Raw genomic sequence first — 20207 nt, 5'->3', positions numbered from 1 at the left:
AGTTGACAATACGTATACATATAGTAACTTTTCCCCCATGCCAATCTTTCCCCTATCATAGATTTCACTATGTTTATATAGAGTCTGGAAATTAAACCGAACAGTGTTAGAATTAGATTTATTTATAAATGTACTAAATTGTTGTTCATTTACATTTAAACAAATCTGTCTACAGGTTTATCAGTCTGTCTATGAGTCAACAAGTCTATCTTTCTGTTCAACAGTCTTTCTATGTGTCCCCTAGTCTTTTTACATTTTTAAATGACTGTCTATATGTCCGCATGCAAGGAAAAAACTACTGACTGACCAGAAGTGGTTAAAGTAATTGTATTTATTTGAATGATACCAAGGGTCCACGAAAGAGAATGGATGTGATCAGAATGTGCTTCGTGTGAATAAATATATAACATGTATATAGATATAGGAAGATGTGATATGAGTGACAATGAGACAACTCTCCATCCAAATAACAATTTATAAAAGTAAACCATAATAGGCCTTCAACACGGAGTCTTGGCTCACACCGAACAACAAGCTATAAAGGGCCCCAAAATTACTAGTGTAAAACCATTCAAACGGGAAAACCAAATGTCTAAGTTATATAAAAAAAAAACGAGAAACGAGAAACACGTATAAATTACATTAACAAACGACAACTACTGTTCATAAGATTTCTGACTTAGGACAGGTGCAAACATTTGCAGCGGGGTTAAACGTTTTAATGGTACAAAACCTTCTCCCTTTTTCTGAAACAATAGTATAACATCACAACATAGAAAAACACATATAAATACATATCAAATGTATATTCACACGATGAAAATTTGGTAACTATAAGCTGAAAAAAAGTAACTATCATTTAAAAATTCTTACCGTGACGTCGCCGACGTTATATTAAAAGGCGGAAAATTTAGCTTATCATGCTACTTACGGGGGAAAAATTGGCCTGATCCTAGTTTGGTAGCAATAAACAGTTAGGAAAAAATACTAAAATTTGCCCTTATGAATTTTACCATTCCCTTTTCATTGCTTTCTTGCAATATCAAGCTTACTGTTTGTGTCATATATGGGCATATGTATGTAATCAGAATCTTCCATAGATTTTATTTCCAGTATATAAAATGGTAAATATAATTTCTTTTTGGTGTATCGATGGCAACAATCTGCATTTATTTGTTATGAAATGTTGCAAAAAGGGGGGGAAAGATGTCACATATTTTCCCAAAATTTGGCTAAAAGTAGAATTTCAATCGCTTGAAGTAATACCTTTTCTGAAACTGTGTACATATATCATTCAGCAAATCCAATGAAAACCATATGTCTTTCGTCTCATTTTTTTGTAAAATTGCGTCAAAAACTTCGTGTAGAAAAAGAGTGTTTGTAACAGTACATTAATTTCTGGACCGATGGCCGGTCTAGCTATGAAAATACGGACTGTCAAACAGAAAACAGCCCATAAAACATGTAAAAAATAATCTTGATGCTCTTATAAACCACCTTTGAAGGCTAAATTAACACTCATCTGTCTAAAAATGAATTTTATTACACAATAACTTTCCTATTTGAAAAATTCACAGGTGCCATAATGCGAAACTAAACTCCTAACTGTGTATTGCTACCTTTTCCCCTTATAACGCTGAGGGGGAAAAGTGGGATCATGGCAATTTTTCCGGGGGGAAATATTGGATCGATCCAGTATTTCCCCCCGGAAATTTTGGCATGGGGGAAGAATGGCTATAGGACACCGGTCTCAAGTAAGAAGTCAGTAATTGATAATTGATGTCTTTTCATTTATGTCGGATGGGTTTTCATAGTTGTTTTGTATATCAGGCTGTCATTTTTTTATAGTTATTTCCCATTTTGGTGTGTCAAGACCTTTTTTAACTGATAATACGGTATTTGATTTACTCATTGTTGAAGTCCAAATGGTATTCACTGTTCATTTAGACACTGCATAGTGGATCCTTTCCGTCTTTTTGTCAATCACACCCCATCTCCATATTTATGTATAATTACATGTTACCGAACAGGTAAATGTTCTTTAATTAACATTTTTATGATAGATAAATACTGAACATTCTTTTTACATAATTATTCAATCAAACTTAACAAGCAAGTGTGAAATAAATTTTACTTATGCTTAGTATCATAATGTTCCAACTGAATGATTTGTACATAATCTAAACATCTAATCAGCGGTGCCAAAACCCATATTATTTGTATTTTTCAATTTTTCTTAAGGAGTGAACAATTTCTTATTTTACTACAAAAGACCAAGTAAAAGAAGAAGTGACAAACATAAGGAGGAAATGGGGCTTTTCCAATCTAATTAAAAAAATAATCCATGATTTTGTTATACTACATATGAGTAGTATAACGAAATCAGAGATCAATATTTTAATTAGATTGGGGACTTTTAAAATATTAATTGATTCGTTTATTTTAAATATTGGGTTTTTTAAACGTTTTTTTTCAAAGGTTTATTTTCCTAACGGAAAACGTTATAACAAATAAGATAAGTTTGTAAGGGAAAATACCGAAAGAAAAAAGCATGACTAGAAACGAACAGTTATGTTGGTTATTTCTACTCACGCGCATCGTATTATTCTAAATCCTACATTTGTTGCAAGGCACGATCCTCCGTTGAAGCAAGCGACTGTCTGTGTTTCATTTTTTGTACAACTTAATCTGTGATTGTCTGGAAGTGTTGTATATTCTCTTCTTTGACCAGTAGGTTTGTCTGGAAGTGTTGTGATTTCTTTTCTTTGGTCAGTTATTTGGAACAGAAGTGTTGTATATTTTTTCCTTTTGACAGTAGTCTTGTCTGGATGTGTTGAAAGTTCTTTTCTTTGGTCAGTAGTGTTGTCTAGGAGTGTAGTATTTTCTTTTCTGTACTCAGAAATTTTAAATTGAGTATGTTTGTTATCGTTATTACGACCCTCTAAAATATAAAAAATAAATTATAACATAATAAATGAAAATGTGAAAAAAATCTTTTCAGAAATTTGAAGGGTTTCGGCTTTGTACTTAAAAAAAAAAAAAACTTTTTTCAGATTATTTCAATTGTGATGCTAGCTAACATGTTATTTCTTTTGGTTTAATAATAGTAACTGCGTATATTTTACCATTATACATTTAATGTCACTTCTACGTGTAAATACTCAATCAATAGACCACTTTCGAGTTCATCCGTCACCGGAAAAAACTCGTCAATTTTACGCGCCTTTATCACCGTCATCTGTGCGTTTAGGGGCGTCGTCACTTCCTTACAATGTTGAGCGAGTGGTTGGAAAATTATAATTCTATATTGTACGAATTATTCGGCAAATTGAATTCTGAAAATAGACAATCAACACTGCTGTCATTAGGGAATTGTCAGTGAGTACCTACAGAGCAACCATTATTTCTAGTTTATCCTGCACAAAAACGATCACTTAGACGCTTGATGAACGTAAATAGTGCAGGGATACAGGCGAGCCCCTCTATCTGGTAAATGACGTCATAAAGGCGTGCATAATTGACGAGTTTTTGCCGGTGACGGATGAACTCGAAAGTGGTCTATTTGCAAAATCATAGTTTGAAACATGAAGAAATGTTTCTTTAGTTTATAATCACCATTTCAATTCAGTACGGATTATTCTTGATATTGATCAGGTTTGTGAACTGTTTATGACGTAGCTGAACGAAAATGACAACGTTATGAAAGTGTACATGTAGAACGTCTAGATTTCTTATCAGGTTATGTACTTTCAGTATGATTGACTTTTCTGTAAGTGCTAACATAATTCTTTGCCTGTATAGTAATGTTAACTGGATTGTGTTTACATTTATTATAAATTGTAGACTGAACTTCTTTTTCATGATACTAGCTTTTGTTCGTTATTCATAAACCTTTAGTGTTAAACTGGTTTCGGCGAATTTTAAAGTGTGTAGGATTGTGATTTCAAAAGACTGGTGTTGCCCTATACGACTTCCACGTGTAAAAGGTGTTTGTTTAATTAGATATGTATGTAAGTAAAGCTTTTAGATTCCTGGGATTTGTCTTCTATTTCACTGGTACAAACCTTGTATGCATGTCTTATTTAATTCATATCATTTGACAGAATTGGCAGATATCAACAAATTCTCAATTGTAATTTTCCTTAAAAATAAGTTGTATTTTAACTCATGGACGGCAGCCAGTTAAACTAGTCGTTTGCCATTTCAAAATGATGCCCCACTGTTTTTTATTTTAATTAACAAACATGCCTTCAAGCTAACAAACAAAACCTACGAAAGCAACTAGTTTTGTACATTTGTTTGTACAAAATAGTGTGTTAATGTAATAGTCCTTACGTGAATATATACAGTACAATAAGATGGATTTGAATTTCAAGGGAAATCTTCCCTCGTTTGGAATTCAAACAATTCAGATTGTTTTCACACGCACGTTTTTGTGATATAACATATTAAGGTAGATCATAAGTATATATTTTTTGACACAGAATTTTCATATAATTTGCCAAAAGGAATATTTTTCTATGCTTTTTTCAGAAATGTAATAAAAAGTTTAGGTCACCGTGTTATTTTTCAAGCTATGAGTCGTTGAAAATTGACTAAATTTTGTCAGTTAGTTCATGAAAAAACACATTAGTGTGCATAAAAAAAAATCTATGAGATGAAATTTTGAAATAAATTGTGAGAAGATAGTTTTCATAATATGTTTTAAAAAAATAAAAGAAAACATAGTGTCACCGAACTTCTTTTCTTGCTTCAAGTAAAATTTAAAAAAAAACTATTAGCCCAGTAGAAATTTTGCACTGAAAGAGTAATCTTCCCTAAAATAGCTCATTTGAAAACGATGATTTTAAAAACCAAAATATAAGATATTTTTTAATATGTTTTAAATAAAACAATAAATTAACAAGTTTTCTTTATATAAATAAACAATATAACCATTAAATTGCAAATCTGTCTCTAAATTTGCAAATTTAGTCAAATAACTAGACCGATTTTGTACTGTGATTGTACAATCCAAGATGGCGGTATACCATGAATCTACCGTAAACAAATACAATGACAAAATATTTATACACCTACTTTGCATTACTAAAAGTAATAAAACACTGTATTTCTCCTTTTCCTTTCAATTTTTTTATTCTTAGTACATGTATATAAATCTGATTAGAACTTTTTTATGCGAGCCTCAAATTAAGTTGCAATTCAGCAAGGGACACTGTATGTTCTAGAAATGTCATTTATACAATTTATCATTTTGCCAAAAAAAGCAATGTTTTTTTATTCGTTCAGGCTTTTTATCTTATATATAAACTCATCATAGATATCAGGACTGAAATTTTACACTTACGTCAGACGCTCGTTTCGTCTACAAAAGACTCGTCAGTGACGCTCAAATCAAAAAATGTTTAAAACAAATGTAAAAGGCCAAATAGAGTACAAAATTGAAGAGCATTAAGGACCAAACATTCCTTAAAGTTTTGGCAGCTAAGGTAATATATTCCTTATCAGGAAGAAAAGCCTTAGTATTTCAAAAATTTAAAGTTTTGTCTACAGTTAATTGATAATTATGAAAATATCAATGATAACTCAAGTCAACACTGAAGGGCTGACTACTGGGCTGGTGATGCCCTCGGGCCTAAAAATATCCACCAGCAGTCATGCTTTGTATAATGTGTCACTGAAGTTCCTTTTCCGAATGTTTCTTTGTTACATTATTGTATGTTTTTTTTAGTGATCAAAAATATAACGCAATGCTGACTGCTGTATTTTTGACATTTTTACCTATTTCTTAAGTCTGTTTGTTTTGTTCACACATCGTTGTCAATATAATTGAATTTTATGTGACTGTCATACAGGTGAGAGGTTTAGCTAGCAATAAAACCAGGTTTAATTCAACATTTTCTAAATTACTTTTCCAAGAGGGCATATGATAGTTATAATTAATTTATTCGTTTGATGTGTTTGAGCTTTTGATTTTGCCATTTGATTAAGGACTTTCTGTTTTGAATTTTCCTTGGAGTTCAGTTATTTTGAGATTTCACTTTTTTTTTGTAATATTTGATATATGAACAAATGAAATATACCTGCACAAATCCAAATCAACATCCAAAATGTCCAATATGTGAATATTTGAATGGACTGCATGTTTAAATGCTATTTTGTCTGGGAAAATAAAATAATTATATAACTAACATAATGCAAAAAACGTACAACATAATTATAATAATATTCAAAACTATTTGCAATATTTAAATTTTCATTGTGTATATGTGATAAGAACATTATATATTAAGTATACACAATTACCAAACGTGAACTAAATGTTGAACAATAACATGAGATGATATCAAATTACAGATGTAAATACAATCCTTGATATTAAAGTATATACATTTACTTTGAATTTAACAATTAAATACTTCGAATTCTTTTTTTATGTTTGCAATGTCAATACCGTAAAAGACAACATGAAAGAAGTGTTTGATGTTTCCTTATTTAACATGTTTCAAGTTTGAAACAAGACACCTTTCATTTTTTCTTCGTTTTAATTTATTCAAAATTCATCATGTGCATTGCACGAGAGCATTCCTGTATTTCTACCTTTGAATTTGCTTCAGTATATTTACCTAGCTACCGATATTATATTATAGGACTGCCTGATATATATCATACAATAATCACATCAAGTACATTGAGCCTGCCTTTAATTGTAGAAGGTAAAATATAATGCACAGCACATTTTATTTATGTCTGCCTTAATGAAAACAACAGAAATTATTTACAAAATGCTGACAAAAACATGTACTTGTTCGTTAATGCCGTCTTTGTATTTTGAAAGGCTGTTAAATTTATTTATTTTACAATGTATATCAAAATCGAGTAAGAATAAAATGCAATCTGTAGAATTCATTACTTACCAAAAGATTATGTAAGTCATTTCTTCTTCTTATCATAAATCATTGCACAACTATACGTTATATATAATAGTCTGTGTTTCCCCAAGTCTTGCAATCGGTTCCTACAAGTTCAATCTCAAGCATTGAAAGTATTGCCGAATGAACAGGAGGTAAATATTACCAACGTCACAAGTATATATAGATAATGCATGTACAAGGTGACGAATATGACAGTCGCTTACGTGTTTGTGAATCTTATGGTTCTTAAAATTTGAATGTACAAGATACTGAGCAAATTTTACTAAAGAGGAGGGAAAAAAATTGAAAGATTTTGATGAATACCAATCAAACTGTACGTTAACGCAATAAAGTGACTCTGTGTATGCTACTAACTATAATTTCTCCCGGATTTCTAAATGAGTATACCCGTTGAACTGTCAAATAATTTAGCATCTTAAATTTTTGTTAAAATGCAAACGAAACCAATAGAAAAAAATAGTTTTGGAGTTAAAAAAATACTGCTCCGAGAAAAAATCAAAAAAGAAAGTCCCTTATCAATTTGCAATATAATAAAGGGGAGCATTTAGTAAAAACACATCTGAAAAAAAGGTAGATGTCCACGAAAATGTCATCTATTTCATAAAAGTCGTCATTAGTGCATAAAAGATAATTTTCCAAACTTATTCTTGATTTTTTTCTTTCAATTTTAGACCCAAATAATACATATGCAAATGTTAGGTAAAAGGACGGGTCTATTTATCCATGCATTTATTAAAACTCAAATATCTCAAAAAGAAGCTCCGTGACGGATCAATTTTTTAGCTTATTTTGTTACTTAACTGATGCACTTTCGCCTTATAGTTTTAATTTTAATTTCTTGATTTTTTAAATTTTCAACTTAGTAAATTATTAAATAAAGGAAACAGTTGTAGAAAAACGATCCCGAGTTACAAACAAAACTGAGATATAAGAGAACTAGGACACAACAGGAACATAACATTAAAATGTAACACACAGAGAAACGAACTATAATATAATAATGACAATTTCGCTGACTTGTTACAGCATGTACAGGGCATTTTGAGAGAAAAGTTGTCGTAGTGGAAAGTGTTATGAACGTAACCATGTCATAATAGAAACTGGTATTGCATTTCTCTCTTTCATTGACCACCATGGACATTTTCATTTCTTCTGCTTTTATATTAAGCTAACTTTTCTATATTTTACTAATGAATAGGCATCAGTAGTTTACAATGTTCATTTTTACTTCGGTACTGGCATTAAATTACGGATTTATGTTGTTTTATTAAAAATTTGCTGTTACAAAATGTTAGAAACTATTATGAATTAAGGAATGTATCTCACTCAAGCAAAACTCTGATTCCTTTCACGAATTTGGCTATACTTTTTGGACCTTTTGGATTATAGCTCTTTATCTTTTATATAAGCTTCGGATTTTGAATATTTTAGCCACGAGCATCACTGAAGAGACATGTATTGTCGAAATGCGAATCTGGTGCAAGAAAATTAATACCGCTATTGCTATTACTACCACTGGGTCGATGCCTCTGCTGGTGGACTGTTATTCCCCGAGGGTATCACCAGCCCAGTTGCCACTATTTTGGTACTGGTACGAAAATATGGATTATTTTTGTGTTATTAAAATTTGCTGTTTCAAAATGTTAGAAATTATTATAAATGAAAGAATGTATCTAACTCATGCAAAACTCTGATTCCTTTTTCGGATTTGGCTATTCTTTTTGAAGCTTTTGGATTATAGCTCTTCATCTTTTATATAAGCTTTGGATATTAAATATTTTGGCCACGAGCATCACTGAAGAGACATGTACTGTCGAAATGCGAATCTGGTGCAGGACAATTGATACTGTTAATGTTATTACTACCACTTGGTCGATGCCTCTGCTGGTGGACTGTTAGTCCTCCAAGGTATCACCAGCCCAGTTGCAACTTTTTCGGTACTGGTATGAAAATATGGATTATTTTTGTGCTCACAAGGAAGCTATTAAACCAAGAGTTCAAAATGGTGAAGTTGAAATCATCCCTTCGTAAATTTTACGGACGCCATCACGAGTTGGTTGACCGTTATGGAATAACAGTTTCACAAATGATATCGGATATGTTCCTTACGTCGTGAATACTATCCCCTTCTATTTCATGAATTTGACCTTCCGAATTAGACTTTTTACCGGATTTGTAATCACATCTGCTTACCCTTCCGGAGCACCTGAGATCACCCCTAGTTTTTGGTGGGGTTTGTGTCGTTTATTCTTTAGTTTTCTATGTTGTGTCATGTGAACTATTGTTTTTCTGTTTGTCTTTTTCATTTTTAGCCATGGCGTTGTCAGTTTGTTTTAGATTTATGGGTTTGACTGTCCCTTTGGTATCTTTCATCCCTCTTTTAGACCTTTTGGATTATAGCTCTTCATCTTTTATATAAGCTTTGGATTTCAAATATTTTGGCGACTAGCATCACTGAAGAGACATGTATTGTCGAAATGCGCATTTGGTGCAGGAAAATTAATACCGTTAATGTTATTAAACCCGTAAATCGATTAAGAAAAGCAAATCAAGGAAACAAATATAAAAAAAAATGTAATGTGAAGAAAGTGTTCCCTGATGAACTTGACCTTGCTCAAAATATTGCTGTGTTACTTTACTTTATTTAGAAAATAAACAAAACTAGTTGTAGTATAAACGATGAGACGTCGTAAATAACCACTGTTGTTGGCTCAATTTTGTTTAAAGAGGTCTTCATTAATATAGGTTAAGAAATTAACACCTCAGTTTTAGTCGAGTTCGTTTTAATCAGTTTTATGTTCTCTCATAGATTTTTAGCTTATCTATTATTTTTATAATCTTCCTGAATTCTTCTAGGTTTTGTGTGTTCTCTGTTTTGGATAGTGTTCTAACTATTTAGAAAACAACGCCGGAAGTATGTTTGCCGATGGCGATAAGAATCATATTTTTCTGAATATTTTGCATTATATAAAAATCAGGAAAATGAAAAGATGTGTGCGTAATAAGCCTTTTTAAATGCTTTTTTAGAAATAGATGCAAATGACATGAAAACCATCTTCCTATTGAGCTTGTAATAGAGCATTTGTATTAATCCAGTATTTGCTGGCGTATCCGTATCGACGTATCGTATAACACGTATATGAGGAAAGGATAAATTAAGGCTAGCTGGTTCCGATGAAAATATTTCATAATGCCTTAAAATTTTATTGAGATCGGGGTAAAATCATTATTGTTAGAAAATCTTCCCGATACGTATACGTCGATCCGTGCACGTATCCTGATACGTGAATAATGCAAATGCTCTATTAGAAGTGGGACATTTAAAGACGTATCGTATCCGTATCTGATACGTTGACGTATCTAAACGTAGATATGGGTTATAATTCAATTAAATTATCCCTCGCCATGCTCGTCCGAATTTAAAACATTTCTTTACTAAATCCTTGGTATAATAAATAAAACAAAACTCTAGATATAGGTTTATTTGCTCGCAGTAACTTCGTTTTTCTTTTGTAGTAAGCAATGTTTAATAACATTATAAACCAACATATTATAGATACAAACACATTTGTCCAATACATTTAAATGGACTATAATTAAACAATTCATAATCATATATATATGTACACATTCTTATGACACAATAAACTGCAAAAACTGTCGTAGTTACTGTGAGCGAGCACTTTCGATAAATGACACCCGTAAATTTTCTTTATATAATATAACGGGACCCCACCTTTTAAACCGCCAAAGTATTTCACGAGCATATTTAACCCATCTATATTTATAACCAAAACAAGAACTTGTTATACAACTACTCTCACTACCCAACCTTGAACTTATAAATAGTATCACAGGGGGAAAACTCCAAGTCTCAACGAAAAGAAATTTAAGTAATTATGTACGTGCTTTAAAAATAGTACTAGTAATCGAGAAAAGGGAAAAGAGATTGGGCGAAAAGGAAACGGCAATGTATATTTTTATCTCTTTCATTTCTGATATATAAATAATGTTGAATAATTGTTTAATTTATGTATTAGTTATGTTTACATACTTGCTTCTTGTATGTCAAAATCTGGACTTAATTATATTTATTGCGCTAAAAGTGATGTTTCTATTTTATTTCAGTTCTTATTATACAATTATGAAAACATAATATCATTGCACGGACGACAACAGAAGCTTATATTTACACACATATAACAATCACGTGATTTGCGTGTCAATCTATATTCTTGTATATGTTTTGAACCTTGATATTTAAACCATTAGAACTACCCAGGCGTGAAGTTGAAATTTAAAACAAATAAAGGTAACGTTTATAATATTCATACACTTACTTTAGATTTTCTAATAAAAGGGAATTGAATCATCCACATCATATGAGTCGAATTGATTACTAATAACCATTAAACTAAATTTATAAATTAAATTAAAATGTAGTAGGCAATCCTTTTTTCAAATATGTAGTGAAGTACACCTTCTAGGGTGCACTCGACTTAAGTGATCTAATCTCGGACTTAATACGAGTTTTGTTTTTGAAAAGTTGTTAAATTGTACATGTTGTAATGACTTTTTGTTTACAATAAACGCTAGCACATTAAGAAGTGAATAAACTATGTTTAAAATTTTATAATAAAAATCTCTTTTTTCAAGTCTATAGATTTTAATATATTTGCCACAAAGTCCCGATTTTCTGAACGAAGTTTCCTTTATATTATATACGCACAATATGGCAAATCTCTATTGTATCATTGCTTTTTTTATTTCAATACACAATTTCGTAATACACATGGCTACAGAAGGACTCATAAATCTTAAATACACGACGGAGAAGTGGTGATGTTTTAGATATCATGTGATTTCATATACACGAGTATTCATAAGTTGAAAACTGTCATGTAATAAAAAGAGTGTATCAGTGGGTATAAAAGAAAGATATCAAACATAGAAAGACATATATTTAAACCTGAAAATAATCTATTAAACACTAACACATAGATATTTTCTCAGATACGTCAACGTATCAGAAACCGATACGATACGTCTTTAAATGTCCCACTTCTATTAGTATCCATATAACCTTCATTCTACACGTTAATAGTATAAAAATCAAAATCCTTTTTTGGAATAATTAAACATTTATTTGCACGTATTCTAAAATTTATAACAGTTGTTCATTCAGAAGAAAATATGCAATACTCAGACAGCCAATCTGCACTCATACGTTGACTTCATCACCTGGGAAATCAATGTCACGGAGAGAAAATTCTACTTTTTTCCTAATATAATTTTTCAGTGTCTAACGGAAATTGTACTGTCTAACACTGATTTTGCCACATTTATTTCCCCTTTTGTGACTGGCTGTATTTTCTGGTTTACACAAAACGCAACTTTGTAAATCAAAAATAACAAAGTTTGATATTTAGCTATCTTCGTATGTTACTACTAGTTTCTGTAGTTTATATCTTTGCGAGTAAGTTATTAACTTTCCTCTGTTACTTCCGCCTTTAAATTATCTTCTTCCTCCGGTTTTATATCTGGTAATTTTGTCCCTCTCTTATGTTTCTTTTTGCAGATTAATATAATTATGACTACAGTAAAGAGTAACACAATGGTTATAATACCAGCAATCAATCCTGCATTCGTTGTTTTCTCTTCTCGTTCTCCTGTGAAATAAATGAATTGTGCTTATCAAACGGTCTAATATATATGTATTATCTCAAGTGTGATTGAAACGCTTACTGATAATTTTAAAATTATTTCTTCAAAAACTGGTGTATAGAAATATGGCCACCCCTTTCTTTATCTGACCGGCATTTAATCCTTGCTAAAGTATGACGTCTGTTTGTGTAAATACGAAGCCACGTACGGTTGTAATGGTAATTAAATAAAATGTGTTGTGCAGACCTACTACGCTGCTAAATGCAAGATAAAGAACCCTTGTAACAACACTCTGAGGGTCCTCAATTGATAAGTTAGACGGTTTAATTTTTGTCCCTTTCCAATTGCAACATATAATCATGTTGCTGGTCGTTCAATACCCGAACTTTTACAGAACATGTAGTAATTTTTTATGTTTTTTCATCCAGAATAGGCATAGATAATTTCATTTGACCAAAGAGTAAAAATATAGTCGAAAGCCCCAAATATATGTATTAGCCCCGTACTTTATTCTATAATGGTTTACTTTTTAAATTGTTACTTGGATGGACAGTTGTCTCATTGGCACTCACACCACATCTTACTATATCTAATTAGCGTCATAATTCGAGATTTTTAACCAACCAATTTAACAAAGTAATATATTGCTTTTAACAATGGGTTTGTTTTTGAAAAATCAAAACGTAACTAAAAGAGGGATGAAAGATACCAGAGGGACAGTTAAACTCATAAATCGAAAATAAACTGACAAAGCCATGGCTAAAAATGAAAAATACAAACAAACAAACAATAGCACACATGACACAACATAGAAAACTAAAGAATAAAAAACATGAACCCCATATATATATCAATATTTATACGATACAGTCATGTGAACTTAACATTCTACATCTTGCCGATAATGTTATTTCTACAGTAATCACTAGCCAGTCAACACTAATATTGTGAGTTCGAACACAGATCGTGTGGGTGCACTCGACACCAATCTTGACAAGATATGTCAGTTTTCCATATCGAAGGTCAGTGGTTTTCTTTTGGCACTCCGGATTCCTCCACTAATGAAAACTTACCGCCACGAAATAATTCAAAGGTGGCGCTTTAAAGGCGTTAAAACACCAAGAAATAATCGTTGTTTTATGCTAGATGTGTTTGTGCCTTGCGCTGGGTTTTTTCGTTAATAGTAAGCCGATTGCAATTGATTGCTTACAGTTTGTCTTTGTTACATCCTGTCCCGAATAAGAAGGGTTAATATAGGTATCAAAAGTACCAGGATCATAATTTTATACGCCAGACGCGCGTTTCGTCTACACAAGACTCATCAGTGACGCTCAGATCAAAATAGTTAAAAAGCCAAATAAATACAAAGTTGAAGAGCATTGAGGATCCAAAATTCCAAAAAGTTGTGCCAAATACGGCTAAGGTAATCTACTCCTGGGGTAAGAAAATCCTTAGTTTTTCGAAAAATTCAAAGTTTTGTAAACAGAAAGTTTATAAAAATTACCGTATAATTGATATTCATGTCAACACCGAAGTGCTGACTACTGGGCTGGTGATACCCTCGGGGACGAAACGTCCACCAGCAGTGGCATCGACCCAGTGGTGGAAATAGTTATCAAAAGTACTATTCATTTTTTTCTTAATTGGTTCATCAATTTAATGTAGCCTAGGGTCTTTTTTTAGCATATATAATATATGGTATTTTTTGCGTTGTTGCTGATAACACGGCAATCTATAATTTCTACTACAATACAAATTTTGTTGATAGTTGTCTCGGAAGCATTCATACCACGTTTCCTCGCTTTGATATTATATTTATAGATGATTTTAATGAAACTTACTTTTAAAAATGATATTGATATCTATCATTTCGCAAAATTTACCAGTATATTTTTTTACACATCTGAAACAAAAATTGAAGGTAAATAAAACAAAAATATGTTTAGATATAAACAAATAATTTGTATTTTGCGATTTCTGAAAAAAAATTAAGTTTACAGTAACGTTGTATTAAAATCAATAAATGCTTTTAAGAAAAACTAATACTGCTTCGTGAAATATAAAATGAGAAACAGGAACAATGTTTTTATTGATGTTCCAGACCATATGCATATTTGGAGCGTACGCGTACGGTCCGAACCGTATACGTATACTCGTACTCGTACGTACCGTATGAATATACGCGTATGGTCCAGTACGAGCTGACCATACATGCATGTTATTGGATCATTTGTGTTAAATTTAAACACACATTTATTACAATCTATATTTTTTGTTTTACAAATTGTTATTATTACAATTACTATAGTAGATGGATAAAACAAACAAAGGCACATTTGAAATTAAATATTTGTTTAATTGTATTTCTATATCCTATTTTTGTACTCTCGCCTAAGGTGACACTTGCTACTACAAATTACGTAATATTTTTTGCGTTAACGTGTTTGCAGTACTTGCATGTTCCTTTGCATTTGCATTTTTTTTGTAAAATTGGTTAATATTCTTAAACATTGTCCTCCCACTTTATGTTTACTTACGATATTTTCGATTGCAGTGATTATATTTCAATTTTAGATTTAAATGTATTACTGATCGACTGCTAAATCCAATTAACAGATTAACAGATTTAATTAACTTGAAATTTTGAAATAGTTAAAATATAAAGTTTTCATTTCAATTACTATTAAACTTTTTTATATTAATTTGAAAATTAAGTTATGTTGATCTGTTATATGCATTTGTATCTGATAAACCTGACTAACTTTTTATATTACTCGGATCGTACGTGTACGGTCCGACCGTATGAGTATTTTGAAAAAGGACGCATACGGTCCAGACTGTACGTGTAAGGTCCAAATACTCATACGGTCTGGAACATAGACACAAAATAAAATAAAACTTATGGCTTTTACGGTCACTATATCATATTGTAGTTGACCGTGACGCTGGCAAATGAACGCTGTATTTTCGGATTAGAACTTTGATATACTTACGCACAGCGAACAAATCTTTCTTCTATGAAAGTTGCGAAACATGTCCCTCCGTTCCGACATGCAATGGTTTGTGTTTCATTTTCTGTACATTTCAGTCTGTGATTTACTTCCATTTTAACCTCATCATGTGGAGCATTTTGACCTTGTGTATAAATAAGACATATAAATAGAAAAGTGACACATTCGTTGAAATGTCAAAATATCACTCCCTAAAAAGACACTAAAAAGAAGTTGATAGTATTCTTAGCTAAATGAACATTAAACCATGTCCCTAGTTTCGGTAAAGAAAAAAGTTATGATAACAAAAATACAGAACTCTATTAAAAATTGCAACAAAAAAAGCTTTAACAAAGCTCAAACAAATGGAAAACAATTTGGTAAGGCATTGCCTTATATAAAAAATGGTGGATTAAATATAGATTCCTACACTGCAGCAATAATGTTTCGATATTTACCTTTTCGACACAGTTGAATATAAGTATTTGAAGCGCGATGCTTGTCCATTTTTTTTTATGCATTGCACTTACTGTTGTGAATGAAGAAAAATCGTGCACACGAGTTAAAGTGATTGAATCTGTTCCTGTAATGACTTTTTCCTTCCTTTTCACAGTTTTGCAGAAAATTGTGTTCTTATATGTGACGTCTTAAAGGGGTGGTCGCCTTTTTCATGATGATATCTATCATGATGATCACATTGAAAAATTCATAAAAAACCAAGAACATTAGACGTCATAATAGAATTTCTTCTAATCATTACCTAGAACAGATATTTCACTAGTGAGGAGAAAAATATTTTACACTAATCAAGAAATGTGCAAAAGCTCAAAATTTACAGAAACATGGTTTCATAGCTAGTTAGCTACAAAAGAGACAGAAGCTTCCAATGGGACGCTCTAAACTAATACGTCGAAGATAAACAAATGAAACGACGAAGAGATTAACAAGTCCACAAAACACAACATAAATAAAACACTGATCAAAACTAGGCGAGATCAGATGCTCCGGAAGTTAAGATAGCTTTTGTCCCAGTAGTGGCACCCGTCATTCGTCAAACCCTAAATAAAACCAATTTACAAGAATTGGTCTATAAGGTATAGTTAAGGCCTTCCTTAACTTTTTTGAATCCAAGATGTTAATGATCAGATGCAATCATATGCAATATTTAATATTGATTGAATAGTAAATATAGAAACAAACAAGGTTAGTGTTTACGAGATCTTGGTTCTTACAAATTTGGTGTGAATCTTAAATCGTTTGTATCAACTCGTTGACAGAAATGTTCAAACTTGTGACTAAGTTAAAAATTTTCAATGAAAGGACATCATTTAATTTGGTTACGTTCTGATACAAAAATGCTTAGAGTGAGGTATACAATAAAAAAAAATCTTTTCAAACTTTTCAATAACACAACTTGCTGTAAAAAAGGCAAGTGTTAACTTAGTAGCTGCATCGATAGTATGTATACTCATTTTTGTAAAAAATAAACATAAAATGACCTTACCTGTACAGTATTCTATCAAAATAAAACAAGTAAGCAGAATTCGTATCAACAACATCTCCAGGGGGTACCCTATCTTACCTCCAGGTAAATAATTATGATAAAAAAAAAACATATCCGGTTGACAGTTTTTAAGTAATATCTTTTAATTTAAGTGGCAAGGCCGTGAAAATGTGAAATCTAGATAACGTAGATTAAGTTACGGGTAATAAATTAACTCATAACCTTTTTAACCAATATCCAATATGAAATGTAATTTAAGTTTATTATTCGTATTATTTTTTTGATTATAAGTTCATTAATCAGTGAACCCTTTCTTTTCAAAAATCTTAAATATTTATTCTTTACCTTCCTTATCGCGATTTATACAGGTAAACATGAATACATTTTGTTTTAAGTAACAAACTTTAAACTAATAAACCTGAATAGTTGGTGCTTATGAATGCCATACAGTTGTATTATCGCTGTAAACTGCGATGATATGACTTTTCACATGATAAGGAATTTTTGTGGTAATACTTTAATCTTCCTTATCGCGTGTAATGAAAACTCGATTTATACAGATAAAAATGCATACATGTGCTTTAAGTTACAAAACTTTAAACTAATAAACCGGAATATTTGCTGCTTATGAATGCCATATAAGTGTATTATTACTGTAAACTGCGATGATATGACTTTTCACATGATAAGGAACATTTGCGGTAATACTTTTAAATCAAAAAGTAATATGAATGTTTGTATTAGACATACAATAGGCAGATCAACCAGCAAACAACAACCGAAATAAAATAAATATGTTTAAATTATAAACAACCGACTCCGAAAATAAATAGACAAATAGTTAAAAAAAATCCTTAATCTAGCAGACTTGATAACATAAATGATTTTTTTTTAAATCGTATACATCTCTCATTTTTATTTTGTTGGGAAATGCAGGCAAAATTGGTTACTTAACTGAAATAAAGGCAACAGTAAAATACCAGAGTTCAATCGTCATAAATCAATAGGGAGAAAATAAATCCGGGTTACAAACTAAAACAGAAGTAAACACGTCAACTAAAAGAGGAATACATGTGTTACAAATTTTTCAAAGTTATTCGGGCACATTCATTAAACTGTAGTCAGCTAGTCATATATAATTCTGAATAAGTGACCTATTACCCAGTTACAAACTTTCATTGAAGTTTTAATTTGTTGTTCCAAACTTATCATGTCAATCTTGATATTATTGAAGTATACAATACCATAACAGGTCAATGTTCTAACGACAATGTATCAAGCTGATTAGTGATTCTTTAATTTTGTTAATTCAAGCACGGACCAAACTTCATGTCGTTATTACGTTTAATGTGGTACTCTCATACAATGTAATTAGACAATATACGTATAGTGTCTTGAAATATGAAATTTATTTGTATGAGGCTTAGAAACGGGAAAACGCGAGATTCTACCGAGCATTTTCCGTTTCGTGCCGAATACAAATAAATTTCATATTTCAAAACACTATACGTATATTGTCTTTATACTGAAATCGAAAAAAAAAGGAAAAAAGGAAAAAAATATGTAACAAAAATTGTTAAAAAAAAGTGTTTGGAATTTCCCTCTTGGGATCCCTTTTTGGGTTTTTTACCTATAAGCGTAGTCCAGGCGGTAATACATTGACATATTAAGGAATTAGAAAGGGAAAAAGAGCTTAATTGATAACATTTGATAAACATGGTATATAAATAAACAATTTGAAGACATAAAAGTTTAAATTCATAAAAGTTTGACCATTATTACTTTACATTGTCATGGTCATGACGTGACGTTGTTGATAAAATACAGTAGTTCCGACAAGGAGGCGGGGCTTATAGGTTAGTTGAGGTCATTGACGTATAAAGCTAACGTTTATACGTATAGCTTTATACGAATAGTAAAATAGATGATTGCAGTATAAGTGTATATATATTTGCCTGTGTGGAAGATGTTATAAGAGTCATAATTTGAGTATGTTTCCAGATATAAACAAACAAAATGTTGGGTGCACAAGTTGTGTCTATTGTAATTTTCGAAAAACAATCATCACATTTTAAAAGATACATATGATGCATATAATTATCATTGGGAAGTTGTTACGAGTCTTATCAAGAGAGATCTTTAATTCACTTATTTATCGATGTGTTTGATAGAAAAATATTGCCAAAATATGCAAAAGGTAATTAAAGGATAACAAATGAATAAAATGTTCTACATTTATACCACATCTGTCGGATAACATTTTTTTTAATATACCAGCTATGTTGCTTGCACTATCGTGTCGTCCTTTTTAGCTCACCTTGCCCGAAGGACCAAGTGAGCTTTTCTCATCACTTGGCGTCCGTCGTCCGTCGTCTTTAACATTTTAAATTTGGAACTTCTTCTAGAGAACTACTGGATGGAATGAAACTAAACATGATGGCTTGAATGTTCCTTATGAGGTGCTGACCAAGTGTTGTTACTTTGTAGCCGATCCGTCATCCAAGATGGCCACAAGCGGGTGACTGAGTTTAACATAGGACCCTGTGTGAAATGCATACAAATGACTTCTGTTAAAGAACCTCTAAATGGAATGAAACCAAACATGGGATGAATGTTCCTTATGAAGTGCTGACCAAGTGTTGTTACATTGTAGCCGATCCATCATCCAAGATAGCCACCAGCAGGGGACTTACTATAACATAAGACCCTATGTGAAATGCATACAAAAGTCTTCTTTTAGAGAACCAATGAATAGAACGAAACCCAGCATAGCATGAATACTAGTAATTCTATGAGGTGCTGACCAAATTTTGTGACTTTTTAAATTTTATCTTTTTTCATCTGATTTCAAAAACACAAGTAGAGTCAGGTGAGCGATACAGGCTCTGGAGAGTCTCTAGTTTCTTTCGAGATTTGATAAAATTCGATGAGTGTAAATTTTTATTTGTTCTTGTTAACTGACCTCTCCCTTTGATAGAACATTTATGTTTCTCCTGATGATGAGCAAAACCAAAAAGGGCCACTTTTTGATCGAACACGTCAATGCATCTACCATTTTTTTTCTCCATTAATAAGCTTTCTTCTTAACGATGTTTTGGGATCTCGTATGTCAAA

At 31.5% G+C, this 20207-nt stretch overlaps 2 protein-coding genes across 2 annotated transcripts; both read right to left on the bottom strand.

The window, feature by feature from the left end:
* Positions 1-2588: 2588 nt before the first annotated feature.
* On the bottom strand, positions 2589-7048 carry LOC134716549 (uncharacterized). Its single transcript, XM_063579560.1, has 3 exons — positions 6918-7048; positions 6084-6162; positions 2589-2941 (listed from the first exon to the last, which is right to left on the bottom strand). The coding sequence occupies exons 2-3, from the start codon at positions 6142-6144 to the stop codon at positions 2589-2591; spliced, it is 414 nt and encodes a 137-aa protein (XP_063435630.1). The 5' UTR covers positions 6145-6162; positions 6918-7048.
* Positions 7049-12073: 5025 nt separating this feature from the next.
* LOC134713859 (uncharacterized) lies at positions 12074-17229 on the bottom strand. The gene is made up of 4 exons (XM_063575141.1): positions 17094-17229; positions 15593-15734; positions 14441-14502; positions 12074-12604 (listed from the first exon to the last, which is right to left on the bottom strand). Exons 1-4 carry the CDS (start codon positions 17203-17205, stop codon positions 12420-12422), a joined length of 501 nt encoding a protein of 166 aa, XP_063431211.1. The 5' UTR covers positions 17206-17229; the 3' UTR covers positions 12074-12419.
* Positions 17230-20207: the final 2978 nt, after the last annotated feature.

Source organism: Mytilus trossulus, chromosome 4, assembly GCF_036588685.1.
Source record: "Mytilus trossulus isolate FHL-02 chromosome 4, PNRI_Mtr1.1.1.hap1, whole genome shotgun sequence".
NCBI classification, from domain to species: domain Eukaryota; kingdom Metazoa; phylum Mollusca; class Bivalvia; order Mytilida; family Mytilidae; genus Mytilus; species Mytilus trossulus.
The sequence above is the reverse complement of the archived record's forward strand: the minus strand, read 5'-3'. Positions and strand labels throughout refer to the sequence as shown.

Bases quoted from the DNA above. Each gene is read 5' to 3' on its own strand.
- LOC134716549 (XM_063579560.1), bottom strand. From the start codon at position 6,144: ATGCAGTCCATTCAAATATTCACATATTGGACATTTTGGATGTTGATT. The intron at 2,942-6,083 runs GTATATTTCATT...TTTATATTTTAG, and splicing joins GTTGATTTGGATTTGTGCAG to AGGGTCGTAATAACGATAAC.
- LOC134713859 (XM_063575141.1), bottom strand. From the start codon at position 17,205: ATGTTTTTTTTTTATCATAATTATTTACCTGGAGGTAAGATAGGGTAC. The intron at 14,503-15,592 runs GTAAGTATATCA...TTTTTGTTTCAG, and splicing joins GAAAGATTTGTTCGCTGTGC to ATGTGTAAAAAAATATACTG. The intron at 12,605-14,440 runs GTAAGTTTCATT...TTTATTTCACAG, and splicing joins TATCAATATCATTTTTAAAA to GAGAACGAGAAGAGAAAACA.